We start from the raw sequence: 26506 nt of genomic DNA, 5'->3' as shown, positions 1-26506 counted from the left end.
GGACTGAGAATAGTCCGCACACCAAAAATATCCAGCCAACAGCGTCCTGTGACCACTGATGAAGGTCTAGAAGATGACCGACTCAAACAGCAGCAATAGATGAGCGATCGTCTCTGACTTTACATCTACAAGGTGGACCGACTAGGTAGGAGTGTCTAATAGAGTGGACAGTGAGTGGACACGGTGTTTAAAAACTCCAGCAGCGCTGCTGTGTCTGATCCACTCGTACCAGCACAACACACACTAACACACCACCACCATGTCAGTGTCACTGCAGTGCTGAGAATCATCCACCACCTAAATAATACCTGCGCTGTGGTGGTCCTGTGGGGGTCCTGACCATTGAAGAACAGGGTGGTAGGTCTATATGGTCTATATGGTAAGTGGAGCTGATAAAATGGACGGTGAGTGTAGAAACAAGGAGGTGGTTTTAATGTTATGGCTGATCAGTGTATAGTGTTCAATCCCCATACCAAACATGTCCGGGTCCCACTAAAATGACACACAGGAATCACTTAAACACAGGATTATGACCAGACAGATGCTAAGCCTGTAATAAATTAAGGTCCACCGCCCCCCTCCACCCCAAAAAAGCAATCTGTGCTCCTTTTTTTTTTTTGCGACAGTGCATCAACAGAACAAGGTGACCTGTAAAATAAGGCTGTGATCACTTAAGCACAGAGCCGCCTTCCCCCGGGTGCAATCCTAAAACCATTCGGAACCACTGCCCATCTTAACAACCCTAAAAAACAAGAGCGGAGAAGCCGGAGTCATTCCACGAGCTGCTGGAGCGTGACGGCACCGTACCGGCTCTATTATCAGGGTTCATTCTCAGAACCAACTCTGAGCCGCTGAAACCCCTAATTCCAAACCGCTCGCGCCAGAGTCGATGGAGAATTAAAGCCGCGGATGAAATCGACGTGGAGGCGTGATGACGGCAGTCGATATCCATCCGGGAAGTCTCAGGGAGGCCGTAAATATAAACCGTCTCGACCACACACACACACGGCCCATGATTCCTCGAACAGCGATTTCATTCCCGGCCTTCTGAGAGAGTTACGGACGGTCACAGCTGATCGCTTTTTAGGAATCTTTCGATTTGTGGCCTTAAGTCTCGCCGGAGTCTCACTGGAGACCTCCCGAAAAGCCGAGCAGGACTCAATCGAGTCGCGTGGCACGGGTTTATGCTTATATGCTTTCAGCCTGCGTACCATCTAGTCCAAACCCTCGGTGGTTTGCAAGCCCAAAAGAATTGGCATCAACATTAACCCAAAAAAAACTTAATAAACATCAGTGAACTTGCCCACGTACTCCCCCATGTGGAGGCTTTTTACGTTACATCTTGTAAACCACAGTGGGACCAGATTGCCACCACTTTAATTAAAAGTTTGTTTATTTCTTTATTAGGATTTTAACGTCATGTTTTACACTTTGGTTACGTTCATGACGGGAACGGTAGCACTGTCGCCTCATAGCAAGAAGGTCCTGGGTTCGATCCCCAGGTGCGGCGGTCCGGGTCCTTTCTGTGTGGAGTTGGCATGTTCTCCCAGTGCCTGCAAGGGTTTTCTCCCACAGTCCAAAGACGTGCAAGTGAGGTGAATTGGAGATACTAAATTGTCCATGACTGTGTTTGATATAACTTTGTGAACTGATGAATCTTGTGTAATGAGTAACTACCGTTCCTGTCATGAATGTAACCAAAGTGTAAAACATGACGTTAAAATCCTAATAAATAAACAAACAAATACAGTCATGGACAATTCAGTGTCTCCAATTCACCTCACTTGCACGTCGTCTTTGGACTGTGGGAGGAAACCGGAGGACACGGGGAGAACACGCAAACTCCACACAGTAAGGACCCGCCCCGCCCCGCCTGGGGATCGAACACAGGACCTTCTTGCTGTGAGACGACAGTGCTACCCACCGTGCCGCCCTATTTTAAATGAATAAATATACAGAGGAACCTGGATTTACCGGACTAAAGGGGGGAGCACTGGTCCATGAAATACGATTGTCTGAAACGGCAAGATGTTCTTCCAGGGGTGCGAAAATATCCGAAAACACAGCAGTAACGTCCACAAACGTGCTAAACATGCACATATGTAAATAAATATGTAAATGTGTCATGTAAAACCTGTAAATTAATGCTTGCTTACTTACTGCGAGCCACAGAAACACAAACATCGCTTTCCACAACTGAAAGGTTTAGAGTTCGAATCCCTGGGCCCTTGAGCAAGGCCCTTAAGTCTCTCTGCTCCAGGGACGCCGTATGATGGCTGACCCTGCGCTCTGACCCCAGCTTCCAAACAAGCTGTGATGCGCGAAGAATTTCATTTTACTGCACACCTGTATATGTACAGTGTATCACAAAAGTGAGTACACCCCTAACATTTCTGCAGATATTTAAGTATATCTTTTCATGGGACAACACTGACAAAATGACACTTTGACACAATGAAAAGTAGTCTGTGTGCAGCTTATATAACAGTGTACATTTATTCTTCCCTCAAAATAACTCAATATACAGCCATTAATGTCTAAACCACCGGCAACAAAAGTGAGTACACCCCTAAGAGACTACACCCCTAAATGTCCAAATTGAGCACTGCTTGTCATTTTCCCTCCAAAATGTCATGTGATTTGTTAGTGTTACTAGGTCTCAGGTGTGCATAGGGAGCAGGTGTGTTCAATTTAGTAGTACAGCTCTCACACTCTCTCATACTGGTCACTGAAAGTTCCAACATGGCACCTCATGGCAAAGAACTCTCTGAGGAGCTTAAAAGACGAATTGTTGCGCTACATGAAGATGGCCAAGGCTACAAGAAGATTGCCAACACCCTGAAACTGAGCTGCAGCACAGTGGCCAAGATCATCCAGCGTTTTAAAAGAGCAGGGTCCACTCAGAACAGACCTCGCGTTGGTCGTCCAAAGAAGCTGTGTGCACGTGCTCAGCGTCACATCCAACTGCTGTCTTTGAAAGATAGGCGCAGGAGTGCTGTCAGCATTGCTGCAGAGATTGAAAAGGTGGGGGGTCAGCCTGTCAGTGCTCAGACCATACGCCGCACACTACATCAAATTGGTCTGCATGGCTGTCACCCCAGAAGGAAGCCTCTTCTGAAGTCTCTACACAAGAAAGCCCGCAAACAGTTTACTGAAGACATGTCAACAAAGGACATGGATTACTGGAACCATGTCCTATGGTCTGATGAGACCAAGATTAATTTGTTTGGTTCAGATGGTCTCAAGCATGTGTGGCGGCAATCAGGTGAGGAGTACAAAGATAAGTGTGTCATGCCTACAGTCAAGCATGGTGGTGGGAATGCCATGGTCTGGGGCTGCATGAGTGCAGCAGGTGTTGGGGAGTTACATTTCATTGAGGGACACATGAACTCCAATATGTACTGTGAAATACTGAAGCAGAGCATGATCCCCTCCCTCCGGAAACTGGGTCGCAGGGCAGTGTTCCAGCATGATAATGACCCCAAACACACCTCTAAGACGACCACTGCTTTATTGAAGAGGCTGAGGGTAAAGGTGATGGACTGGTCAAGCATGTCTCCAGACCTAAACCCAATAGAACATATTTGGGGCATCCTCAAACGGAAGGTGGAGGAGCGCAAAGTCTCGAATATCCGCCAGCTCCGTGATGTCGTCATGGAGGAGTGGAAAAGCATTCCAGTGGCAACCTGTGAAGCTCTGGTAAACTCCATGCCCAGGAGAGTTAAGGCAGTTCTGGGAAATAATGGTGGCCACACAAAATATTGACACTTCAGGAACTTTCACTAAGGGGTGTACTCACTTTTGTTGTCAGTGGTTTAGACATTAATGGCTGTATATTGAGTTATTTTGAGGGAAGAATAAATTTACACTGTTATATAAGCTGCACACAGACTACTTTTCATTGTGTCAAAGTGTCATTTTGTCAGTGTTGTCCCATGAAAAGATATACTTAAATATCTGCAGAAATGTGAGGGGTGTACTCACTTTTGTGATACACTGTATATATGACAAATAAAGGCGTTCTATTCTACTCTTATTGTTTATATTATTATATTATAGATTTTATATCTCATTTCTGCATTACATTACTTCATTATTACATTACATTGACGCGGTGTCGCTGTGTGATGCTTGTGATTACTGAGAACTGCTGCTTACTGTAACACTGCAATTTACCTTCAGGGATAAATAATCATTCAATCAATCAAATCAATTAATAAGTTCTTAAAATCGTTTCAGCAATACCTAGATGCACCTTCTTTCTCTTACCACTTCCCTCATCTTTCGAAGCCATAACTGAGCCCTAGAACTTGCAAAAATGAAGCATAAAACACAAAGCCCGGCAAAACAAAGCCAATCACTCATGTAAACAGAGAGACGTGCGCCTGCTAGTGGACGATTACTGAACTACTTTTATTTATGCATTTTCTCCCATTTTCTCCCAATTTAGCAAAGTCAGTCTGTCTTCCGCTGCTGGTGGATCCCTGATTGCAGTCGAGGTGAGTATATCGCTGCTCACGCCTCCTCCGACCTGCGTGCAGCCCTTAGCGGAACCCTATTTCACCCATGCATTCTGCACAGGCGCCTCTCTATCTGCCAATCAGGGTCCTTACACAGCGTTTGAAGACCCCACCCACATAGTCCGGTCATCCCGCCCTAGCAGAGACGTGTCTGCTGCAGGCACTGCCAGTTAGATGGCGCCCAGCCGACCGGTGGCAACCGAGGAGTTCAGAATCTCGGCGCCGGTGTGCTAGCGGAAAATCCCGCCTGGGTGCCCATCTAAGGAATTTTAAATAAATGGATCGGACATTCGGTTTTCCAGATAAATGGAGGTCCGTGGGCCGCTCAGGTGGCGCAGCGGTAAAAACACACGCTGGAACCAGAGCTGGGATCTCGAATACGTCGTATCGAGTCTCGGCTCTGCCTGCCGGTTGAGGATGAGCGGCCACATGAACAACGATTGGCCTGTTGTTCAGATATGGGCGGGACTAAGCCGGATGGGGTCTCTCTCTCATGACTGGTGCAATTACGACCTCTGCTGGCTGATTGATGGCGCCTGCACAGAGATGAGAAGAGAGTGCTCTCAGGGTGTGTCCCTCCGTACACAACGCTGAGCTGCACTGCACTCGTCAAAGTGTAGGTGATAAGATGCATACGGCTGCTGCCCACGTGTCGGAGGGGGCGTGGGTTAGCTTCGTTCTCCTCAATCAGAGCGAGGATCGGCATCGGTGGAGAGGAAGCGTGTGTTGCCTGATCTGATCCATACATCCGTCCGTAGGCTCGTGTTGAATATTTAGGAGTCTCGACGAGGGCCGACGGACCTGCTGGGTGAGGGTTAACGCCGACTGAACGTACGAGCTCGGTAATCAAATCAAAGCGCGTTCGGTGTCGTGGCATCCACGGGGCACAAAGTACTCGACCCCGGAGCCGCACCGCAGCGAGACAAAGACGCCAGTTAATTAATCTTGATTAACCTATTTAATAAGCATTAAGCGCTTTTAAGAGGCGTCGTCGTAATCAGTCTGAAAGAATGAGACAAAGTCGCAGTTGAAAGCACTAAAACAGTGGGGTAGGATAGTTATTCTCTGAATGAATGGCACACACACACACACACACACACACACACACACACACACACACACACACACACACACGTCACCCTACAGAGAGCTGATTTGTGCTGGTTTTGAGAGCTAGCGCTCCAGATGAAGAATCAGTAGGCATTCTAATCCCACCAAATGTTTCAACCATTTCATAATTCTTCATCAAATCTGAACGTGTTGTCAACACACACACACACACACACACACACACACACACACACACAGACACACACACACACACACACACACACACACACACACACACACACACACACACGATGGCTTTGCCGAGGGCCAAATGTATGCAAATGAGGGCGCTCTAATTCTACAAAATCCTTCCGTTTAATCACACTGTACAAAGACGCCACGTCAATCTTAAAGATCCATTCAGTCAGGTATTATTTAGGTGGTGGATCATTCTCAGCACTGCAGTGACACTGACATGGTGGTGGTGTGTTAGTGTGTGTTGTGCTGGTATGAGTGGATCAGACACAGCAGCGCTGCTGGACTGAAAATAGTCCACCAACCAAAAACATCCAGCCAACAGCGCCCCTTGAGCAGCGTCCTGTGACCACCGATGAAGGTCTATAAGATGACCGACTCAAACAGCAGCAATAGATGAGCGATCGTCTCTGACTTTACATCTACAAGGTGGACCAGCTAGGTAGGAGTGTCTAATAGAGTGGACAGTGAGTGGACACGGTATTTAAAAACTCCAGCAGCGCTGCGGTGTCTGATCCACTCGTACCAGCACAACACACACTAACACACCACCACCATGTCAGTGTCACTGCAGTGCTGAGAATGATCCACCACCTAAATAATACCTGCTCTGTGGTGGTCCTGACCATTGAAGAACAGCATGAAAAGGGGGTAACACAGCATGCAGAGAAACAGATGGACTACAGTCAGTAATTGTAGAACTACAAAGTGCTTCTATATGGTAAGTGGAGCTGATAAAACAAGGAGGTGGTTTTAATGTTATGGCTGATCGGTATATATACACTGTTTGCATTTACTTTACATCTATTAAACACATAGTAGAAACTTTTAAGCATGAATAATTTTTATATCGACCATAATACATGATGTATGGAGGAACACACTACACTCTGTACTCCTCCACCACTTCTCCTGACACCTCAACCAGACGCTAGTCTCGCTCATCTTGATCCTCCACCCAGAACTTGAGGACTGGGCTTTATGAACATTTGAGTCTCTTCTGTGTGCCGACCTAACTAACTAACTTGCGCCCACCAACCCCAACCCCAACCCCAAATCAACCCTCACACAGAAACCATTGCAAAAACTCCTGACAAGCTAAAATAATATAATTAATGTCACCCTTGACTCGTTGTTCACATCATACATACGATGCAATGTTGCATCCACCGGTCGGCTGGGCATAATCGGCAGTGCCTGCAGCAGACGCGTTTCCGCTAGGGCGGGATGACCGGACTATGTGGGTGGGGTCTTTATTTACATTTACATTTTCAGCATTTATCAGACGCTTTTATCCAAAGCGACTTACAGGACTGTGACAGTATACACAGTCTAAGCAATTGAGGGTTAAGGGCCTTGCTCAAGGGCCCAACAGTGGCAACTTTGGCAGTGGTGGGGCTTGAACCAGTGACCTTTTGGTTACTAGTCCAGTACCTTAACCACTATGCTACAACTGCCTTTCAAATGATTGGCAGATAGAGAGGCGCCTGTGCAGAATGCAAGGGTGAAAAAGGGTTCCGCTAAGGTCGGAGGAGGCGTGAGCAGCGATATACTCACCTCGACTGCAATCAGGGATCCCCAGCAGCGGAAGACAGATTGACTACACTAAATTGGGAGAAAAAGATTTGTATCCTTGGACTGGTGTCTATTTAAACTAGGTAGGGAAATGTTTACTGTGGAAGCTCTTCTGTAGGTCGAAAACTTAAACATAATTCCAACACCGTCCCAGAGTTCTCAGAGTTGTCCGTGCTGTACTTGGTCTGCTTTATTTGTGAACGTGAAATCTGATGCACTGACGTGTTCCTCCTTTAGCGTCGTTCCAAAGAACATCTCTATCAGCCGGCGAATGTGCCAAGTACAAATCCACAGTTCTTAATCAGATTCAGATTAAAAGTGGACACGGGCGGCGCATCAGAAAACACGTTCTCAGCAGTAGCCGAGCTGCAAATGAAATCTGAATATTCATCGGAGTCTGTGCCGCAAAACCGATCACGAAGCCCGGACGAAGCCAAGTCTCGGAAGCTTTGACGTGGAACCGCGATCTCTACTGCCCTCTAGAGCCGGGATACAGAACGAAACTGCTTCTGTGCTCTCGTAGTTTGTGAGTAAAAACGGCTCCAAAGAAAGCAAGTCCGTCCAACTTTCTGTTTGCCATTTTATCAATTTTTCATTTCCCGGATCTTTCAGTAACAGCCCCAAAGCTGTGTTTTAAAGGTTAGTGTGTAATGGAGGCGAAGGGAAAGGACCAGCGTGTTTGAATAATATTGATGTGTGTGCAGGAGGTTAATTAAAACCTCCAGTCGTTCATCATGAGCCGAGGGCACGCGGGCGGACCGAGCGGGCCTCAGATCAATCACCCGCGCTCTACTCACTGTACTGCTAATACGCAGCAGCCGCCGCCCTCACGTTCCGTCTCCCGCTCGCTCGCTCGTTCGTTCTGACTTTCGCTCCCCTCCGCCGTACAGAGAGAGCGCGCCGGGCGCTCCGCATCGTTACGTCTTCATGCGCTGCCGCGACTTTTAGACGTTTTTCTCCTCGTCTTCGTCACGTCACTTAAAACATGAGTTTCAAATGACGACGTGTTCCTTAACTTTGGACATTTCGGTACTTTCTGGTTCCCTATGGAGGGCATTTTCCGACAAACTTAGACGTGTCCAGTTCCTCTTACTGTCCATTCTTCTGTCCGAAACTCCCACCCTGACCAACGGGAGCCAATTATGTGGCCCCTCAGACACGCGAATACATTTACATTATCAACATTTAGCAGACGCTTTTATCCAAACCGACTTACAGTACTGTGCCAGTATATATTGTCTAAGCAATTAAGGGTCAAGGGCCCAACAGTGACAACCTGGCTATACGTTTTAACATTTACATGACATTCTCAAGTTCTGTTTTCCAAAGCGACTTACAGTACTGTGACAGTATATTATCTGAGCAAATGAGGGTCAAGGGCCTTGCTCAAGGGCCCAACAGCGGCAACCTGGTAGTGGTGGGGCTTGAACCAGCAACCTTCTGATTACTAGTCCAGTAGCTTATCCACTAGGCTACAACATCCCTAAATATAAGTTTTATCAGCATTTAGCAGACGCTTTACTCTTACAGTACTGTGACAGTATACTGCCTAAGGGTTAAGGGCCTTGCTCAAGGGCCCAACTGTGGCAACCTGGCAGTGGTGGGGCTTGAACCAGCAACCTTTTGATTACTAGTCCAGAACTTCAACCGCTAGGCTACACCTTTTATTCTGAGCATTTGCTTAGTAGAATCAACAAGTCGAGGTGCAGGTCCTGCTGTCTTCGTGTGTGTGTGTGTGTGTGTGTGTGTGTGTGTGTGACTGCAGTGTTCTGCCAACCCAAAGGTCTCCCGTCAGCTATGTTAATGATGCGCTGTGGGGGCGGCAGGGTAATTACCAGGATGTGACGCATGTTTGAGATGACAGAAACCAGTGATCCCACGTCTCCATTAGAGAGCCGACACATTCCACACACGACACCAAACCCAACACACACCACACACACACACACACACACACACACACACACACACACACACACACACACACACACACACACACACACACACACACACACACACACACACACACACCAACACACGACACACGCGACACACACACACGCCACACACGCCACACACGCGACACACACGACACACACGACACACACGACACACACACACACACACACACGACACCAAACCCAACACACACACGCACACACACACACACTTGCACACCAAACCCAACACACACACACGACACACACACACCACACCCACGACACACACACACGACACACACACCACACCCGACACACCACACACACAACACACGAGACACACACACACACACCACACACACACACCCACCCCACACAACACACGACACACACACGACACACACACGACACACACACGACACACGAGACACACACACGCACACACCACACCCGACACACCACACACACAACACACGACACAACACACGACACCAAACCCAACACACACACACGACACACGACACACGCACACACGCACACACACACCACACACCACACACACAGAATGTCTTTGGACTTGTGGGAGGAAACCGGAGCTCCCGGAGGAAACCCACACGGACACGGGGAGAACATGCAAATTCAAACCCAGGCCCTTCTTGCTTTGAAGTGACTGCGCTACCCACCAAGCTGTGCCAATCTACATAATGCGTAATAAACATGAATAAATGAATAAATCAGGGCAAATGTGCTGTAGTGTATTTATTATAGACGCTCTTTTTAACCGTTTTAACGTTTTAAACTGCTGACCTCACATTTTCTGTGTTGGTCTCTTGGCATTTTGACTCACTACAATCACTTGTTAACACTCAGCCGCAGGTAAACATGCATGTATGCAAAGGGCTTAGAATTGTTTAATGTAATGTATTAATACAGAGGACTGTATAAAAAGTCGACCGTCCCGTCTGATTGTTTAAAATTGTCACGAGAAGTGTACCAGACCGGTAGTTCAGTAGTTGTCCACTAGCCGGCGCACGTCTCTCTGTTTACATGAGTGTTGGGCTTTATTTTGTCGGGAGGCTCGCTTTGTTCTCGCCCTTTTTTGAGGTTTTACGCTTCATTTTTGTAAGTTCTAGTCCTTAGTTCTGCACCAGCAGTGCTTCAGACTCAGAATAACAGATACTAGAGTCCCCACTTTATGATCGTGGCTAATAAAACATCTCCTCCACCACACGAGGTAAATGACAATTCTCCCCAGTAGTGCATTACACCAATTTTAATATTTATTTACAGGTTTTACACGGCATATTTGCATATCTATTTACTTTGTTCATTTTACTCTTTCGGTGTGCGTTTTCTATATCAGCGTTTCCCAACCTTTTTGACCCACGGCACATATTTCACACATTAGAAAAATCACAAGGCACACCACAAAAAAATAAGTCACAAAAAGTATTGTTGTACTGTTCTCTAGTGGAAGAGAACGTAATCGTTCTGCCTGTCACTACACGTCGCTCGCTTAGAGTACCAAATTGGATAATCTTCCAAGGCACACCTGATGATCTCTCACTCTACACTGATTCTGGACTCTACACTTTCCCTGGAGGCTCACATCAATAACATTGAATAACATAAAATTGCAAATTCGGGCTCATCAGCGAATGTAGCCGTTTTCGGTTCACGGAGGGAGACGTTAGTTGACATGCTAGCGCGTTGTGCCACCCCATCCCAAGCTTTGCTTACGTCCCTCTAAACGCTGGATTTATTTTTCTTTATGAGTTTGATTTTATTGCTGATTATGAGGGTTTTTCACACGTCCCTCAGGTTGCCGTCCACCCTGTTATCTCTTACTACTGTCTCTTAAAATGAAGAGCTGTTTTACATACTGACATCATTTCCTGGAGCTCACATGATCTCTTTCGATGGAAAACGACTGTGGAAGATGAGCGGCTCATTAAACTCCTCATTTTAATGTTGTTCTTTCCACATTTTATCCCAAAAATGTCTTATATGCTCGACCATAACATGTCCACCCTGTTACTGGATGTATATGAGAAAAAGCAAAACGATTTGATCATTTTAAAAATAATCACACTAAAAAGCAGAGATTTTATGCTAGCACGGTTTTGCTCACTCGCTAGCTAATGGCTAATTTTATGTCAGAATGTCCACCCTGTTATGGTCCACCCTGTTACGACCTAATACGTAACAGGCCGGACGTCACAGTGTATATGAGGTACGTGTGTAATTTAGCTTGACCGATATTAGTTTGGAAAAGTATAACACGTCCTTTTTATAATAAAACATGAAAAACAAATTAAAACAGAGTTTCATAAGGTCCAAAAGACCAAACTCGCTCTTTCAGACAATCGCATATTACGGACCAGTGCGCCCCCTTTTAGTCCGTTAAATGGAGGTTCCTCTGTATTTACCATGTAAGATAACGTGAAGTTAATGTGAATATAGAGAGGTCTTATTTTAAATGACCTGTATCTAAATTAAATGACTAAAATCCTTCGTAGAGTCTTTTTGTTTGTAGTTTCTAGACCAACTAAAAACGTGTGTTATTATTAAATAACAATGATTAATCTTGACACCCTGGATGTAAAAGTGGAGAAGGAAAGAAAATCGACCTCAACAGGGACTGATCTGTAGAAGCGCCGCTTCAGAAACGAAGAGACTTTATTTCCAGATCCGAGAATCGTCTCAGACGGCACTGGAGAGATCGTCTGTGGATTTAAACCCGCGGCAGAAACAATAAGGCAATTATCCTGAGGAGAGCATAAAAAACACATTTACACAGAGAATGGGGAGTGATGAGTTCCTGGATCAACAGGAAATGCTAATGTCGGCGGTGACATTTAGGAACGTGGTCGCCATGGCAACGCGCTGCAGAGAAAAGCGCCGGATCCGGGCACGATCGCTGCGCCGGAGCGCCAGTCGGTGCATGTATGTACAGTGTGTGTGTGTGTGTGTGTGTGTGTGTGTGTGTGTGTGTGTGTGTGTGTGTGTGTGTGTATGAATAATCCATTATTATAAACACACACACACACACACTAAATTAGTATTAAAAGGCATAAGCGCTTTACTTTGCTTTATCTTTAACGTCTGATATTAATAATATTAATCTTTACATTATAAAATCAGCATGTAAATGATTCTGATTATTTTTAACGTGATATTTAGTAAACATTTACATTTACGCCATTTATCAGACGATTTTATCCAAAGCGACTTACAGGACTGTGACAGTATACAGTCTAAGCAATTAAGGGTTAAGGGCCTTGCTCAAGGGCCCAACAGTGGCAACCTGAAAGTGGTGGGGTTTGAACCTGTGACCTTTCGATTACTGGTCCAGTACCTTAACCGCTAGGCTACAGCTGCCCGACACAAACTTGACAGCAAACTATACTTAAAAAAAAAAAATGCATTTTCTCGACCCCATCAGTAAATTATAAGCGACCCCAATAGGAACCTCAATAACCAGATACACAGAAGTGTGTGTGTTCTGGAATGGTTATAAACCTTCATATGCCTTTATACACCTTAATGTTTATCCTGAAATAAGATGATAATAAGTAAACATGGACTTGACAGCAAACTATATTTAAAAACACAAATTTCTTAACCCTATCAGTAAATAAAAAGCGACCCCAATGGAAACACCACTAACCAGCAGCATCCAGTGATCAGAAACTGTCCACTAATAAAAGACCAGAGTCCCCCTAGCTACTGGGGGTGCAGCAAAAAAAAAAAAAAAAAGAATAAGGCATGTCACATGAATGTAAAAAGCCCACTGTAAAGGTGATCCGTCACCTCATTTTGTAAATTCCAGTTTAGTTTGTAAATAAAAGATATGTGGGCGTGGGGGCACTGGACTACTGGAAACAGCACATAAAAAACTATAAAATAATAAAAAAAGCTCTAGTGCACCTATAAAGAATTCTAACAGGGTGTGTTTTCCTAATAAAGAAGCCAGTGGGTATAAAGAGTCTTGCCCTTACTGCCACGGTTCCTCCAGTTTGTTAAAGCCGGCCTTGCTTTGCTTTGTAGGCACCAGTTAGTATTATTTAAAGTTAGTCCAGTTAGTATTAAATCACATTTATATCAAGTGCCAATGGGTCAAATAAGTTTATTAGGTTCGGAGACCTTTACAACCACACAAAGAAACACAGTCGCAGGACTGAATTACTATTTAGTATTATTCTATTTTCAAAATCAAAATGTTATATTTATTTGTATAGGACGTTGTCGTGAAGCAATTTGACATAATTCCAGGACCAGATCACCCCTGATGAGCAAGCCTAAGGCAAGCAGCAAAGAAAAACTCCCTTACACTAAGTTCACACTTTCCAAGTCGTCAGTTCTTTGTGCGCTAACGTGCAAGTAAGAAAAATAAATGAATCCGAGTGGATTGGGCTACGCGGCCAGCAGGCATCGTCTGTTCTGTACTGAGTTGCAGGTTAATAAATATTTTTTGCAATGCAGCGTTGGTATGTGGTTAAGATCAGCTCGAGTATATGCCGATGTATTCTGATATAAACTATATTACGCCCCTGTCGCACATTCCTCCAGGTTTCCCCTCACCCTGTATCCTGCGTTCTCATTGGCTGTAGTTCGGCATAGAACTCGCAACCTGATCGCAACACTTTTCACACTACACGATTTTGAGTCGGCGACTGGTCCAGATATTTAACATGCTAGATATTTTTCTTAAGTCGCCAAGCCGCTCGGATCGAGTCGATAGCCACCGAGAGCTGATTTTCGAGTCCCGGGCAAACGCCGAGTTGCCTCCGAGCTGCCACATCTACCGGCGACCAGTCGGCGAGCGAAAATCAGGGCAAAAATCGTGTAGAAAACGTACAGAGAAGAAAACTTCTTATTTTTTATATTTTGTGAAATATAAAGTACCTGTGCGCTCACATTTCATTTAAGCAATAGAACACTCGAGCTCGTGTGTTATCACGAATAACATCACGGCTGTGATTTGGTCGCAGGCACGAGCCGAAGGCGAGTAGATCATCACAGCCGTGATGTTATTCGCGATAACACACGAGCTCGAGTGTTCTATTGCTTTTATACAACAGTTTTTACAAAATAAATTAAGAAAATAAATCAAAGAAGCCCTAAATTTCATATTAAATATGCTTTAATATTGACAATACCTTCCGCCAAAAAGTAGTTCCACAACGAATATAAAGTTTAACACTACAAAGCAGACATCCCAAGTTGCAAAAACGCTTTTTAGGGAGGTAAGAAGAACAAGAAGAAGAAGAAGGCAAGAACCTCCGACGGGAAAAAAGAAATAAAAAACCTCTCGCACACACCAAAGGATTACGGATGATAACAGAACTCTTAGGAGCTGCTAACTGGGCTATTAAGCTAACTGTTCGCGTCACAAACACATTAATGTTCCCTACACAGTGCACTAGATTGTATATCAGATCACGGATATATGTTCCCTACACAGTGCGCTAGATTGTATATCAGATAACGGATTTAAAACGAGATCGGGAATAAAGTCTGTGTCGCCTGCGTGCGCGTTTGTGTGCATGAAGCTTTTCGGTCGTTAATGGCAACGCGTCAGCGGAGTAATACCATTGTGGTGTGAAAAGGCCGCGCCGTTATCACAAACATCAGCACGGTTAGAACGCTTCTCAGCCAATCAGATTGTAAGGTCGGAACTAACTGTTGTATAATTTAAAACATTAATAATTTGCTGCTGATTTTATATTTACCTCTTTTCACTAAACAAACTTACCAAAATGTCTTTATTTTTTTTGTTTAGGGAGTCCAACACATGCATGGTAATTTTCTGCCAAAATTAGAAGATTCAAAATTACAACATGCACGTTCCCAGAGAAGCTCGCGCCAGCACGTCGTGTTTTCTTCTCGTTTTAATTCATGTGTACAAATAAAAAGCCATGCATCAGAATTCAGAGGGAATCGAGTTAGGAGGAAATGCCCTTTGAGTTATCGAGTTAGAAATGGCCACACGGTTCCGAATACAATAAGAGCAGATGCACAGAGGAAGCTATAAAGCGAGAGCACTTAGAGTGAAAACCCCCAGGTGGTTCCGGCTATTTCTGGTTATAAATAAGACCTGGGTGGGTTTACATACATCAGCATCTGGAAAGGTTTGAATTTCCATATGAAACTGAATAACGTCCGAGAGATTTTCATGAACGACCGTCCAGATAAACAGTTAAAATGTCACAGAACAATTTCCTCTCTCATATTTTTAACTAATTCTTTTAGCCTGGTCATCGCCGATTCCCGAAGCCGTTTATATTCAGCTATTACGCGTCGACGTCATATTCATACCATCGTTTTAGATGTACCAGCCAAATAGCGATAGCCTTATCCCACCTACTGTTTTAATCCCACACGCTTTTTACCACTGCTTTATCCAGGTCAGGGTCGCGGTGGGCCTGGTTTACCCAGAATCACTGGGTTCAATGCAGTAACACGACCAGAACAGGACAGCAATCCATCACAAGCACAGGCTGATAGCTCCAGTGCAGATTCGAACCCTGGATCCCGGAGGTAGTGGTCTAGCATAATATACTGCTGCAGAAATATTTACAAAAATAGAAAACAATATTCTAAGTGAAATAATTGCACCTGAATTATACCTATTATACAGTGTGCATTTACTGTCTTCCATACAGTACACGCATTACCAAAATATACAATTATTTGTGTGATTTTAGGGAATAAATTAATACATTTTAAGCTTTAATATTTTCCCCAATGTTTGGACAAAGGTAGTTGGTGTTTTCTCTTGAAAAAGCTCTAGTTCCACAACTAAATAAATAATAAATAATAATAACAATAATAATAAAAGTCACACGTTTCCAATTGCACCTAGACATGCATTAACTAACACGTTCTTGTTTTTTATCCCCAAATTTACCACAGCTTTATACTGGTCAGAGTTCCAGTGGGCCTGGTTTACCCCAAATCACATTCATTGCACAGTTCAATGCAGAAACACACCCAGGACAGGACGCCAATCCATCACGGGGCCTCGGCCATCCCCCCCCATCCCTTGCCAGACATAGCCAATCATGTTTCTATGAACACATCCGACCGGCTGATAGCTCCACTGCAGATTATAATCCTGGATCCCAGAGGTATTGCTGAACCATAATATACCGATATGGCACCCAAGAGCTACACAGTTCATGTTATTAAATGTTCTAATCCTAAATAAGTTGGGTCATGTTATTGGTAGCGGTACAGTGTTGCCAACAAAAAAAAAAAGACAGCGTGACAGCTCACAGTTCAGGGTTATTAAAAATGGAGCGCTACACGAAAGAACAACGCGTTTTCATTGTTGAGCAATATTTTAAAAATAATGAAGGTTTGGCAGCTACAGTTCGCAATTTTCGTACAAAATATAGTCGGAATAGTGATTTAACTTCATCAACTGTGAAGAGATTAATTAAAAAAATTCAGGGAGACTGGATCAATTAGTGATCTTAGACACTCTGGCCGTCCTTCAACAAGTCGTTCAACACAAAACATCGAAGCAGTTCGTGAGAGTGTTGCTGAGAGTCCAGGAACATCAATTCGGCACCGTGGTCAAGAATTGAACATTTCCAGAAGCTCTCTACAGCGTATTCTCACGAAAGATTTGAATCTTCATGCTTACAAAGTTCAATTGAGTCAAGAACTGAAGCCTACTGACCACGCACAGCGAAGAGAGTTTGTTGAATGGATTTTGGAACAACAACAAGTGGATGCCGATTTTTCGAACAAAGTCATCTTCAGCGATGAGGCTCATTTTCATCTTGATGGCTTCATTAATTGTCAAAATTGTCGCATTTGGGGTTCAGAAAATCCACGAGTGATTGTTGAGAAACAAATGCATCCACAACGTGTCACTGTTTGGTGCGGATTTTGGGCTGGAGGCATCATCGGACCATTCTTCTTCGAAAATGCGTCTGGTCAGGCAATAACAGTTAATGGTGCTCGCTATCGCGACATGATAATCCAGCTTTTTGTGCCTAAATTGCAAGATATGGATGTGGACGACATGTGGTTTCAACAAGACGGTGCCACATGCCATACAGCCCGAGAAACAATTCAATTACTGCATGAGTCATTTCCTGGTCGTGTAATTTCCCGTTTTGGTGATCAGAATTGGCCGCCCAGATCATGCGATTTAACGCCGTTGGACTTTTTTCTTTGGGGTTTTTTGAAGTCTAAGGTTTATGCCATCAAGCCCACGACCACCCACGCCTTGAAGGAGGAAATTGAGCGCTGTATCAATGAAATTCAGCCACATTTATGCAAAGCGGTCATGGAAAATTTCGACAAAAGAGTGCGTATGTGCCAGCAAAGCCGTGGAGGCCATTTACCTGATATGCTATTCCATACATAACCCTATACTGTATACTTTATGAATCAATTAAAAATTTACAATTTTTAATTAAAAACCTGTGTTCTCTATCAAAATTACTTCTTGCGTGAATTTTGGGACACCCTATATATGCAAAAATATAGGACAACAGGTCCGTCTGAAAACCTAGTGAGCTGCCTCGCTGCCTACCTGATCAGCTGCCTCAGTAGAGAGGATTCTAATAACACATGGAACTCAGAAGGCAGATTATTTAGATGCACAACTTACTAAGCGAACACAGTTAGCATCAGGCCACTCGAACCGACGGGCTGAAGCGGCACAACCCGCTAGCACGCCAGCTAACGTCTCCCTCCGTGTACCGGGAACGGTTAAACTGTCCCTGACGAGCCCGAATTTACAAATAAACGACACTTGTGCACCTTTACGAAGGATTACAAATCAGTAGGAATTCATTTACATTATTTACATACAAAGAACTCATTCGCATTCGTCTGCGTTCTTAGTTATTTGTGAGAAAAGTCGTGCCGCACTGAATGCTGGGATTGGCTTCAGCGCCGAGGAGGCGTCGGAGGCTCCCTCGTTATTCAGTCAGATCATCGCACGCCCTCTTCTCGGGAGTGCAGGATGATGTAAAATGTGCCTATGTAGAGAGATCTCTGGGTTCTCAGACAGACTCTGTAGCTCAGGGTTAAGGTGGCTCTGGCACCTCAATGTACAAGAGCTTAAACATATCCATGACTGACAGACGACAGAAATCCCTCCCGTACAGAAACCAGTACTCAAGACTCCCGGCCACATTGGACCACCAGATGGATCACAAGGATTTATTATTGAATCATGATCGATAACACTGGGCGTACCTTATCCTTATCCTCCACCAGGTCGGACAGCACGTCATCAGGGTCCAGAATTCCACCATCGCAGTACTCCACGTGGTGGGTCCGCACCAGGAAGTCTCCCTCCTGCCAAAAACACAGATTGACGTATCCCATCAGGCAGAGCACGGGACACGGCAGATTCCATTCCTATCACGTCTGTATGAACACGTGTACGAGGCTGTTCACACAGTGCTGCTGTTCACAGGCACGTCACAATGTCTTCATCAGGGTCACAGACACAGAAAACTGGGGGAAGTCCAGTAAAAAACACAATTTAAATGTGTATATGTTAAAGAATATATACTTAAGATTAAAAATCTCATTCGGTAACACTGTACCAGAAAGATCTAATAATAGTAAACTGGTTATAAGAAAAGCATTTGTAGGCTATTGTGCAATCCTACTAAATAGCATAATTTGCATTTTATTAGCCTCAGAAATATTTAAAAAGATTATCTAACATGATCTAAAAATAATCTTTTGATCAGCATCTTGTCTGGAGCGGGTTGAATGCCATAACATTAAAACCACCTCCGTGTTTCTACACTCACTGTCCATTTTATCAGCTCCACTTACCATATAGAAGCACTTTGTAGTTCTACAATTACTGACTGTAGTCAATCTGTTTATCTGCATGCTTTGTTACCCCCTTTCATGCTGTTCTTCAATGGTCAGGACAACCACCGGACCCCCACAGAGCAGGTATTATTTAGGTGGTGGATGATTCTCAGCACTGCAGTGACACTGACATGGTGGTGGTGTGTTAGTGTGTGTTGTGCTGGTATGAATGGATCAGGCACAGCAGCGCTGCTGCAGTTTTTCAACACCTCACTGTCACTGCTGGACTGAGAATAGTCCACCAACCGAAAATATATCCAGCCAACAGTGCCCCGTGACCACCGATGAAGGTCTAGAAGATGACCGACTCAAACAGCAGCAATAGATGAGCGATCGTCTCTGACTTTACATCTACAAGGTGGACCGACTAGGTAGGAGTGTCTAATAGAGTGGACAGTGAGTGGACACGGTATTTAAAAACTCCAGCAGCGCTGCTGTGTCTGATCCACTCATACCAGCACAACACACACTAACACACCACCACCATGTCAGTGTCACTGCAGTGCTGAGAATGATCCACCACCTAAATAATACCTGCTCTGTGGGGGTCCTGACCATTGAAGAACAGCATGAAAAGGGGCTAACAAAGCATGCAGAGAAACAGATGGACTACAGTCAGTAATTGTAGAACTACAAAGTGCTTCTATATGATAAGTGGAGCTGATAAAATGGACAGTGAGTTTTAATGTTATGGCTCATCATAGTTGCACATTTCCAAAAGAGCTCTAATTGCACCTAGACATGAAAGTAACACCTCATTTCACTCTCCACTTAATGTTACATTAATGAGTTTTGTATTATAACGACTGAATTAAACTAGATTAATATTTAAAACGAATTAATTGAACTTCTGTTTTGTTCGCACATCACAGAAAAAAAACCACAACAATAAGAAATAATTACAATATCAGCACCGGCATACAAACATCATTATGGAACGAGCACAAAGCCGTAAACACAGGTTGTGAGCATTTCCTTAATGACTCCTTAAATTACAGAACACATCATAAATTCAGAGTGTGTAAAATCCAAGACTGAATTATGACCAGAGGCAGAGATTAAATATGGTAATGACCGATACGAAATGATCACAATAGCACGATGGAGTTCTTAACGCACACTGGTGAACTGTAGCGTAGATTAGTGGTAATGTAGGAGAGTAAATGTGTTTTAATTTAGTCGTGCTATTCCATAATTATGAAAGAAATAAGGAAAAGTATGAAGGGTGAGTTGGGTGGAAAGTATGAAGTCTTGGCCACCAGCGAGAGAACTTACTGATACCCATAAACACACGGCATGATTACGAATAAGAAACATTCTTCAGTCCGGAGGCGTTTAACCCTGAATTGCTTGGACTGTATACACCGATCAGCCATAACAGCTGATATCAGCTCCACTTACCATATAGAAGCACTTTGTAGTTCTACAATTACTGACTGTAGTCCATCTGTTTCTCTGCATGCTTTGTTAGCCACCTTTCACCCTGTTCTTCAATGGTCAGGACCACCACAGAGCAGGTATTATTTAGGTGGTGGATCATTCTCAGCACTGCAGTGACACTGACATGGTGGTGGTGTGTTAGTGTGTGTTGTGCTGGTATGAGTGGATCAGACACAGCAGCGCTGCTGGAGTTTTTAAATACCGTGTCCACTCACTGTCCACTCTATTAGACACTCCTACCTAGTCGGTCCACCTTGTAGATGTAAAGTCAGAGACGATCGCTCATCTATTGCTGCTGTTTGAGTCGGTCATCTTCTAGACCTTCATCAGTGGTCACAGGACGCTGCTCACGGGGCGCTGTTGGCTGGATATGTTTGGTTGGTGGACTATTCTCAGTCCAGCATTGACAGCGCTGCTGTGTCTGATCCACCCATACCAGCACAACACACACTAACACACCACCACCATGTTAGTGTCACTACAGTGCTGAGAATGATCCACCACCTAAATAATACCTGCTCAGTGGTGGTCCTGGGAGAGTCCTGACCATTGAAGAACAGCATGAAAGCAGGGTAACAAAGCATGATGGACTACAGTCAGTAATTGTAGAACTACAAAGTGCTTCTATATGGTAAGTGGAGCTGATAAAATGGACAGTGAGTGTAGAAACGAGGAGGTGGTTTTAATGTTATGGCTGATGGGCAGAATGATGCCGGGGACACATGGTGGCGACTCTGATGGCCACGCACCAGCCAGTAGAGAGTCTATTAGTGGGACGCAGGGCACCACAGAAAGGCTCATTTCCTGCTCCATGACAAGTGAACGAGTGCATGTGTAGGAGCGAGCACATAATGAAATGATGGAAATCTGCAGAACGCTCATCATCTGCCGCCGACGGAGGCGAGCAGCACGACTCCGGCCGTGTTTGTGCCTTGGCTTTTGTCTTAAGACGCCAGGGGTCCATTACCGCGCCTAACGTCATTACCGCGCCCATAAACAGCGACGATGGTGGCGGTGATGATGATGATCGTGATAACGACGCGATAAGAGATGCTGTCCATCCCGGCGAACGATCTTCTGCACCTTCGCGTCGCGTCCCTGCACTTTCTGGCCAAATATGAAAATAGCAATTCTGAAGCGAACAGAGTTTAATAAACGCAGCCACTTCTCTTCCCAGCTCATTTTCTCTCACGAGCTGCAAAATGCTCGGAATGAAATTAGATACTTTATATGTGGTATCGCAGATATTAATATTTGCGAGGCGCGGAGACTCCGTGTGTGTGTGTGTGTGTGTGTGTGTGTGTGTGTGTGTGTGTGTGTGTGTGTGTGTGTGTGTGTGTGTGTGTGTGTGTGTGGAAGCTTTAATCAGTAGTTAAATGCAGCAAGCAGACAGAGGAGAAAACGCCCGGTCCGCTCTAGGTTACCCTGAACATGACCACTACACTCTCACTGTTCATTAGGGAGTCATGACTCCACTTCATCACTCAGCCACGTGGAAACCATCACAAAACCATCACTGAGGATATCGACACGAATAAAGCTAAAAATGTGTTGGTATTATGTGGAGTTTGCATGTAGGGCTGCAACTATCGATTATTTTTGTAATCGAGTATTCTATCGATTATTCCAACGATTAATCGAGTAATCGGATAAGAAATACTTTGCTTTAATAAAGAGCAAAAATAGATACATATAAGATTAAATATGACAATTATCTTAAAACAAACTGTATATTTTTATTACTTGCATACAGGACAGTTTAAAGACAAACTGTTTATATATATATATATACATATGTGTGTGTGTGTGTGTGTGTGTGTGTGTGTTTATATATATATATACAGTACAGGCCAAAAGTTTGGACACACCAGCCAAAAGTTTGGACACACCTTCTCTTCAATGTTTTTTCTTGATTATTTTTATTTTCTACATTGTAGATTAATACTGAAGACGTCCAAACTATGAAGAATTATGTAGTGAACCAAAAAGTGTTAAACAAACCAGAATATGTTTTATATTTTACCAACTCTACCTCTGCACAACCCAACTGATGGTCTCAAACACATTAAAAAAGCAACAAATTCCAAAAATTCACTCTAGACAAGGCACAAACATTCATTGAAAACCATTCCAGGTGGAAACCTAATAAAGCTGGTTGAGAAAATTTCAAAGAGTGTGCAAATCTGTCATTAAAGCAAAAGATGGCTACTTTGAAGAATCTAAAATATAAAACATATTCTGGTTTGTTTAACACTTTTTTGTTTACTACATAATTCCATATGTGTTCCTTCATAGTTTGGACGTCTTTAGTATTAATCTACAATGTAAAAAATTTAAGAAAAACCACAGGAATGAGAAGGTGTGTCCAAACTGTTGGCCTGTACTGTATGTATATATATATATATGTGTGTGTGTGTGTTTATATATATATATATCAATAACACATAAACATTGCCTTTAATTTGTGCAACTTTCAAAACTAAAAGTTTTAGCTACAGCTCACACAGAACATAAGGCTTTAATATTCTGACGTGTGTGTGTGTTTGCCTGAGCCCTCAAAAAAGCATGTGGTGGTTGTGATAAAGAAAAGAATCAACACGACTCTCTAATGGTCTGGATGTTGTTCTAAATTTTAGTTTTTTTTTTCCCAGTTTAAAATGATCTCAAACTTTCAGTCGTTTTCTTTGTTCCTCTGTTCGCCTCGCTATGTTCTCTCCGTCTCTCCATCCTGCAGTCCGCGCTATCAAATCTCGGCTGCGTTTTAAATCGCTGCTTTCGTACTAAACAGTACGCAGACGGAAAGTACCCGGAATAAGTCCTGTTAAGTACTGTTTAAGTGTGAGATTTGGGACGCAGCCCTTGGGCTTTCTCACGTCACCTGCACACAGCGTGAACGCGATGTGAAAGTCCGTGCGGAACACCGTGAGCTGTGTATCCGTGTATGGAATAAACGATTCCTCGATGCGATTTTTAGTAATCGAATTACTGGAGTTACTCGAGGAATCGTTTCAGCCCTATTTGCATGTTCTCCCCGTGTCCGCGTGGGTTTCCTCCGGGAGCTCCGGTTTCCTCCCACAGTACAAAGACGTGCAAGTGAGGTGAACTGGAGATACTAAACTGCCCATGACTCTGATGAATCTGTAACCAGTAACTGAACTCCTCGGTCGGCTGGGCGCCATCTATCGGCCCACAGGGAGGGATGACCAGAAAATGTGGGTGGGGTCTATAAGACGCTGTGTAAGGACCCTGACTGGCAGATAGAGGCGCCTGTGCAGAGTGCATGGATGGAAATAGGTTCCATTAGGGCCTGCGTGCGGGTCGGAGGAGGCGTGGGCAGCAATATTCCCACCTCGACTGCATAAAATCGGGAATCCCCCAGCAGCACAAGACAAATTGGCTACAATAAATTGCTCATCATATAGAATAAAGTGCTTCTATATGGTAAGTGGAGCTGATAAAAATAGCCAGAGAGTGTAAAACAAGGAGGTGGTTTTAATTTTATGGCTGATCAGTGTATATATATATCACTGAGCTCAGGTAACGTGTCTCTGCTGTTAAGAAGTCCAATGGCAGCATACTTTACACCACTTCATCCGATTGTTTAGCATTACTGTAAGCTTAGACCTGTATGAGACCTTTATAGCCAAAAAAAAATAATCCATGTGAACGGCTGCTGTTTCTACAAGCATTCACCCACCTCACAGTACCTGCAATTACAGTTAATCAGGCAGATCTGACTGGCACTGCCCCGTGAAAGGTCAGTAAGCTCTTCAGTACGACCCCTACTACCGACTGGTTGATGGTTGAAAGGTCCTGGTTAAAGAGCGTATGGCTGAGTGCTTTATATTTATGACTGGGAGGTTTCGGGGGGTAGTAAAATGCGAATAACAGACATGGGTTCTAATAAATCCCATCGCACCGCTCCTGAACAACAGAATATCACCATTTAATACCAATATAACGGTGGACTGGTTGAATCCAGATACCATCTCACAAGCAGATGCTAACTGACTCTTCAAGCAGGGAGGAAACTAATTGTTTTTTGTTTTTGGGAAGGGGGGGGGGTGCGCCGGTTGGCGCTCATCCAGGCGATTTGATAATATCAGCCTGCCAGATCAGCATTCAAGCATTCCAGAGGATAATGAAACAATAGCAGCGCGACTGCAGCCTCCGTTCGCCTGGTAATTAAGTGGCCCTTTTCACAGGCCCGATAACTTCCTGAATGACTCCCGGATACTTCCGCAACCTCACCGTCAAGAGGCGCGCAGTTACTTCCTCACTCAGTCCTGTGTGTAAGCCATGATCCATGCACTCCCCGGTCTAAACTTTTAGCCTATATTACACTTTAGACATATAAAACCACCAAGTCTCCTCATCAGCTTATTATCAAACCTATAACCGAGTTGATTTATCTACAGGAGGGGCATTTATTTACAACCCTGGTTTAAAACCATTAAAACACAAGAATGCGCTGGTGTAAACATGTATACAGAACATGAACCCAATTCTGAAGCAATCCAGGGTTACGGCACATTTTATACACAAACAAAACATATAACAGCCACATTAAACAGGTTTGGACGCTGTGACCGTCACCGTCGAGTGAGTGGATCAGACACAGCAGCGCTGCTGGAGTTTTTAAACACCGTGTCCACTCACTGTCCACTCTATTAGACGCTCCTACCTAGTCGGTCCACCTTGTAGATGTGAAGTCAGACACGATCGCTCGTCTATTGCTGCCGTTCGAGTCGGTCATCTTCTAGACCTTCATCAGTGGACACAGGGCGCTGCCCACGGGGCGCTGTTGGCTGGATATTTTTGGTTGGTGGACTATTCTCAGTCCAGCAGTGACAGTGAGGTGTTTAAAAAAATCCACTCATACCAGCACAACACACACTAACACACCACCACCATGTCAGTGTCACTGCAGTGCTGAGAATGATCCACCACCTAAATAATACCTGCTCTGTGGTGGTCCTGTGGGGGTCCTGACCATTGAAGAACAGCGTGAAAGCTGGCTAAAAAGGCATGTAGACAAACAGCTGGACTACAGTCAGTAATTGTAGAACTACAAAGTGCTTCTATATGGTAAGTGGAGCTGATAAAATGGACAGTGGGTGTAGAAACAAGGAGGTGGTTTTAATGTTATGGCTGATCGGTGTATACAAATACACTTCTTTTTTAATAGCGAAGTGTGAATGACACCAATTAAGGTCACACAAGTTTACAATAAAAGAAAGAAAGTTTTATGTCTGTATGTGAGCTCTGTGTACGTTACACCAGCACTCGTACACAAGCACATGACACCACTTCCTTAAAAAAAAAAAAAAAAAAAAAAAAAAAAAAAAAAAAAAAAAAAAAGCTTAGTGCAACTAAATCTGGGTCAGTGAGTACTTCAGTTTAATCCTGAATCACAATAAACATATAATTACACAGCTGTAGCTACAAGTGTCTTAAATTACCATGATAAAGGTTTACGTCTGAACTGTAAGACTGCAGGAACTGACAGCGAGTGGCTGAATTCAAGGGACTCGATCAGAGACAGAACGCAGGGCACCGTCAATACAGGAGAAGCAGAATATACTCATAATAAAAGCTATTTTAAGCACAGAGCAGTTTGTATTGGTATTTATAAAAAGGATTGGGTCAATGTACTCCAAAATTAAGACACAGAACAAAAACTGAATAAAAAATAGACTCAAATCACTACCAGACTTTGTAAATATAACAGCTGAACACACTCCAGATGTTTTCTCTACAATAGAAATACAATATTGTTTGGTACATTCCTCCCAGCACTCACACAGAAGCGCCGGGATACACTTGGCAGTGCCTGCAGCAGACAAAATTGGCCACCGAGTCTGT

At 44.0% G+C, this 26506-nt stretch overlaps 1 protein-coding gene across 2 annotated transcripts in view; it reads right to left on the bottom strand.

Moving 5' to 3' along the window:
* pard3bb (par-3 family cell polarity regulator beta b) overlaps nucleotides 1-26506 on the bottom strand; it is a 416753-nt gene that overhangs the window by 372179 nt on the left and 18068 nt on the right. For both annotated transcript variants that reach the window (XM_063005444.1, XM_063005445.1), the window contains exon 3: nucleotides 18566-18667. In XM_063005444.1, coding sequence (XP_062861514.1) covers nucleotides 18566-18667 — 102 coding nt within the window. The remainder of the gene's footprint in view (nucleotides 1-18565; nucleotides 18668-26506) is intronic.

This window comes from Trichomycterus rosablanca, chromosome 12 (assembly GCF_030014385.1).
Source record: "Trichomycterus rosablanca isolate fTriRos1 chromosome 12, fTriRos1.hap1, whole genome shotgun sequence".
Classification (NCBI taxonomy): domain Eukaryota; kingdom Metazoa; phylum Chordata; class Actinopteri; order Siluriformes; family Trichomycteridae; genus Trichomycterus; species Trichomycterus rosablanca.
Note: the sequence above shows the minus strand (reverse complement) of the source record. Positions and strands in the feature narration are given on the sequence as shown.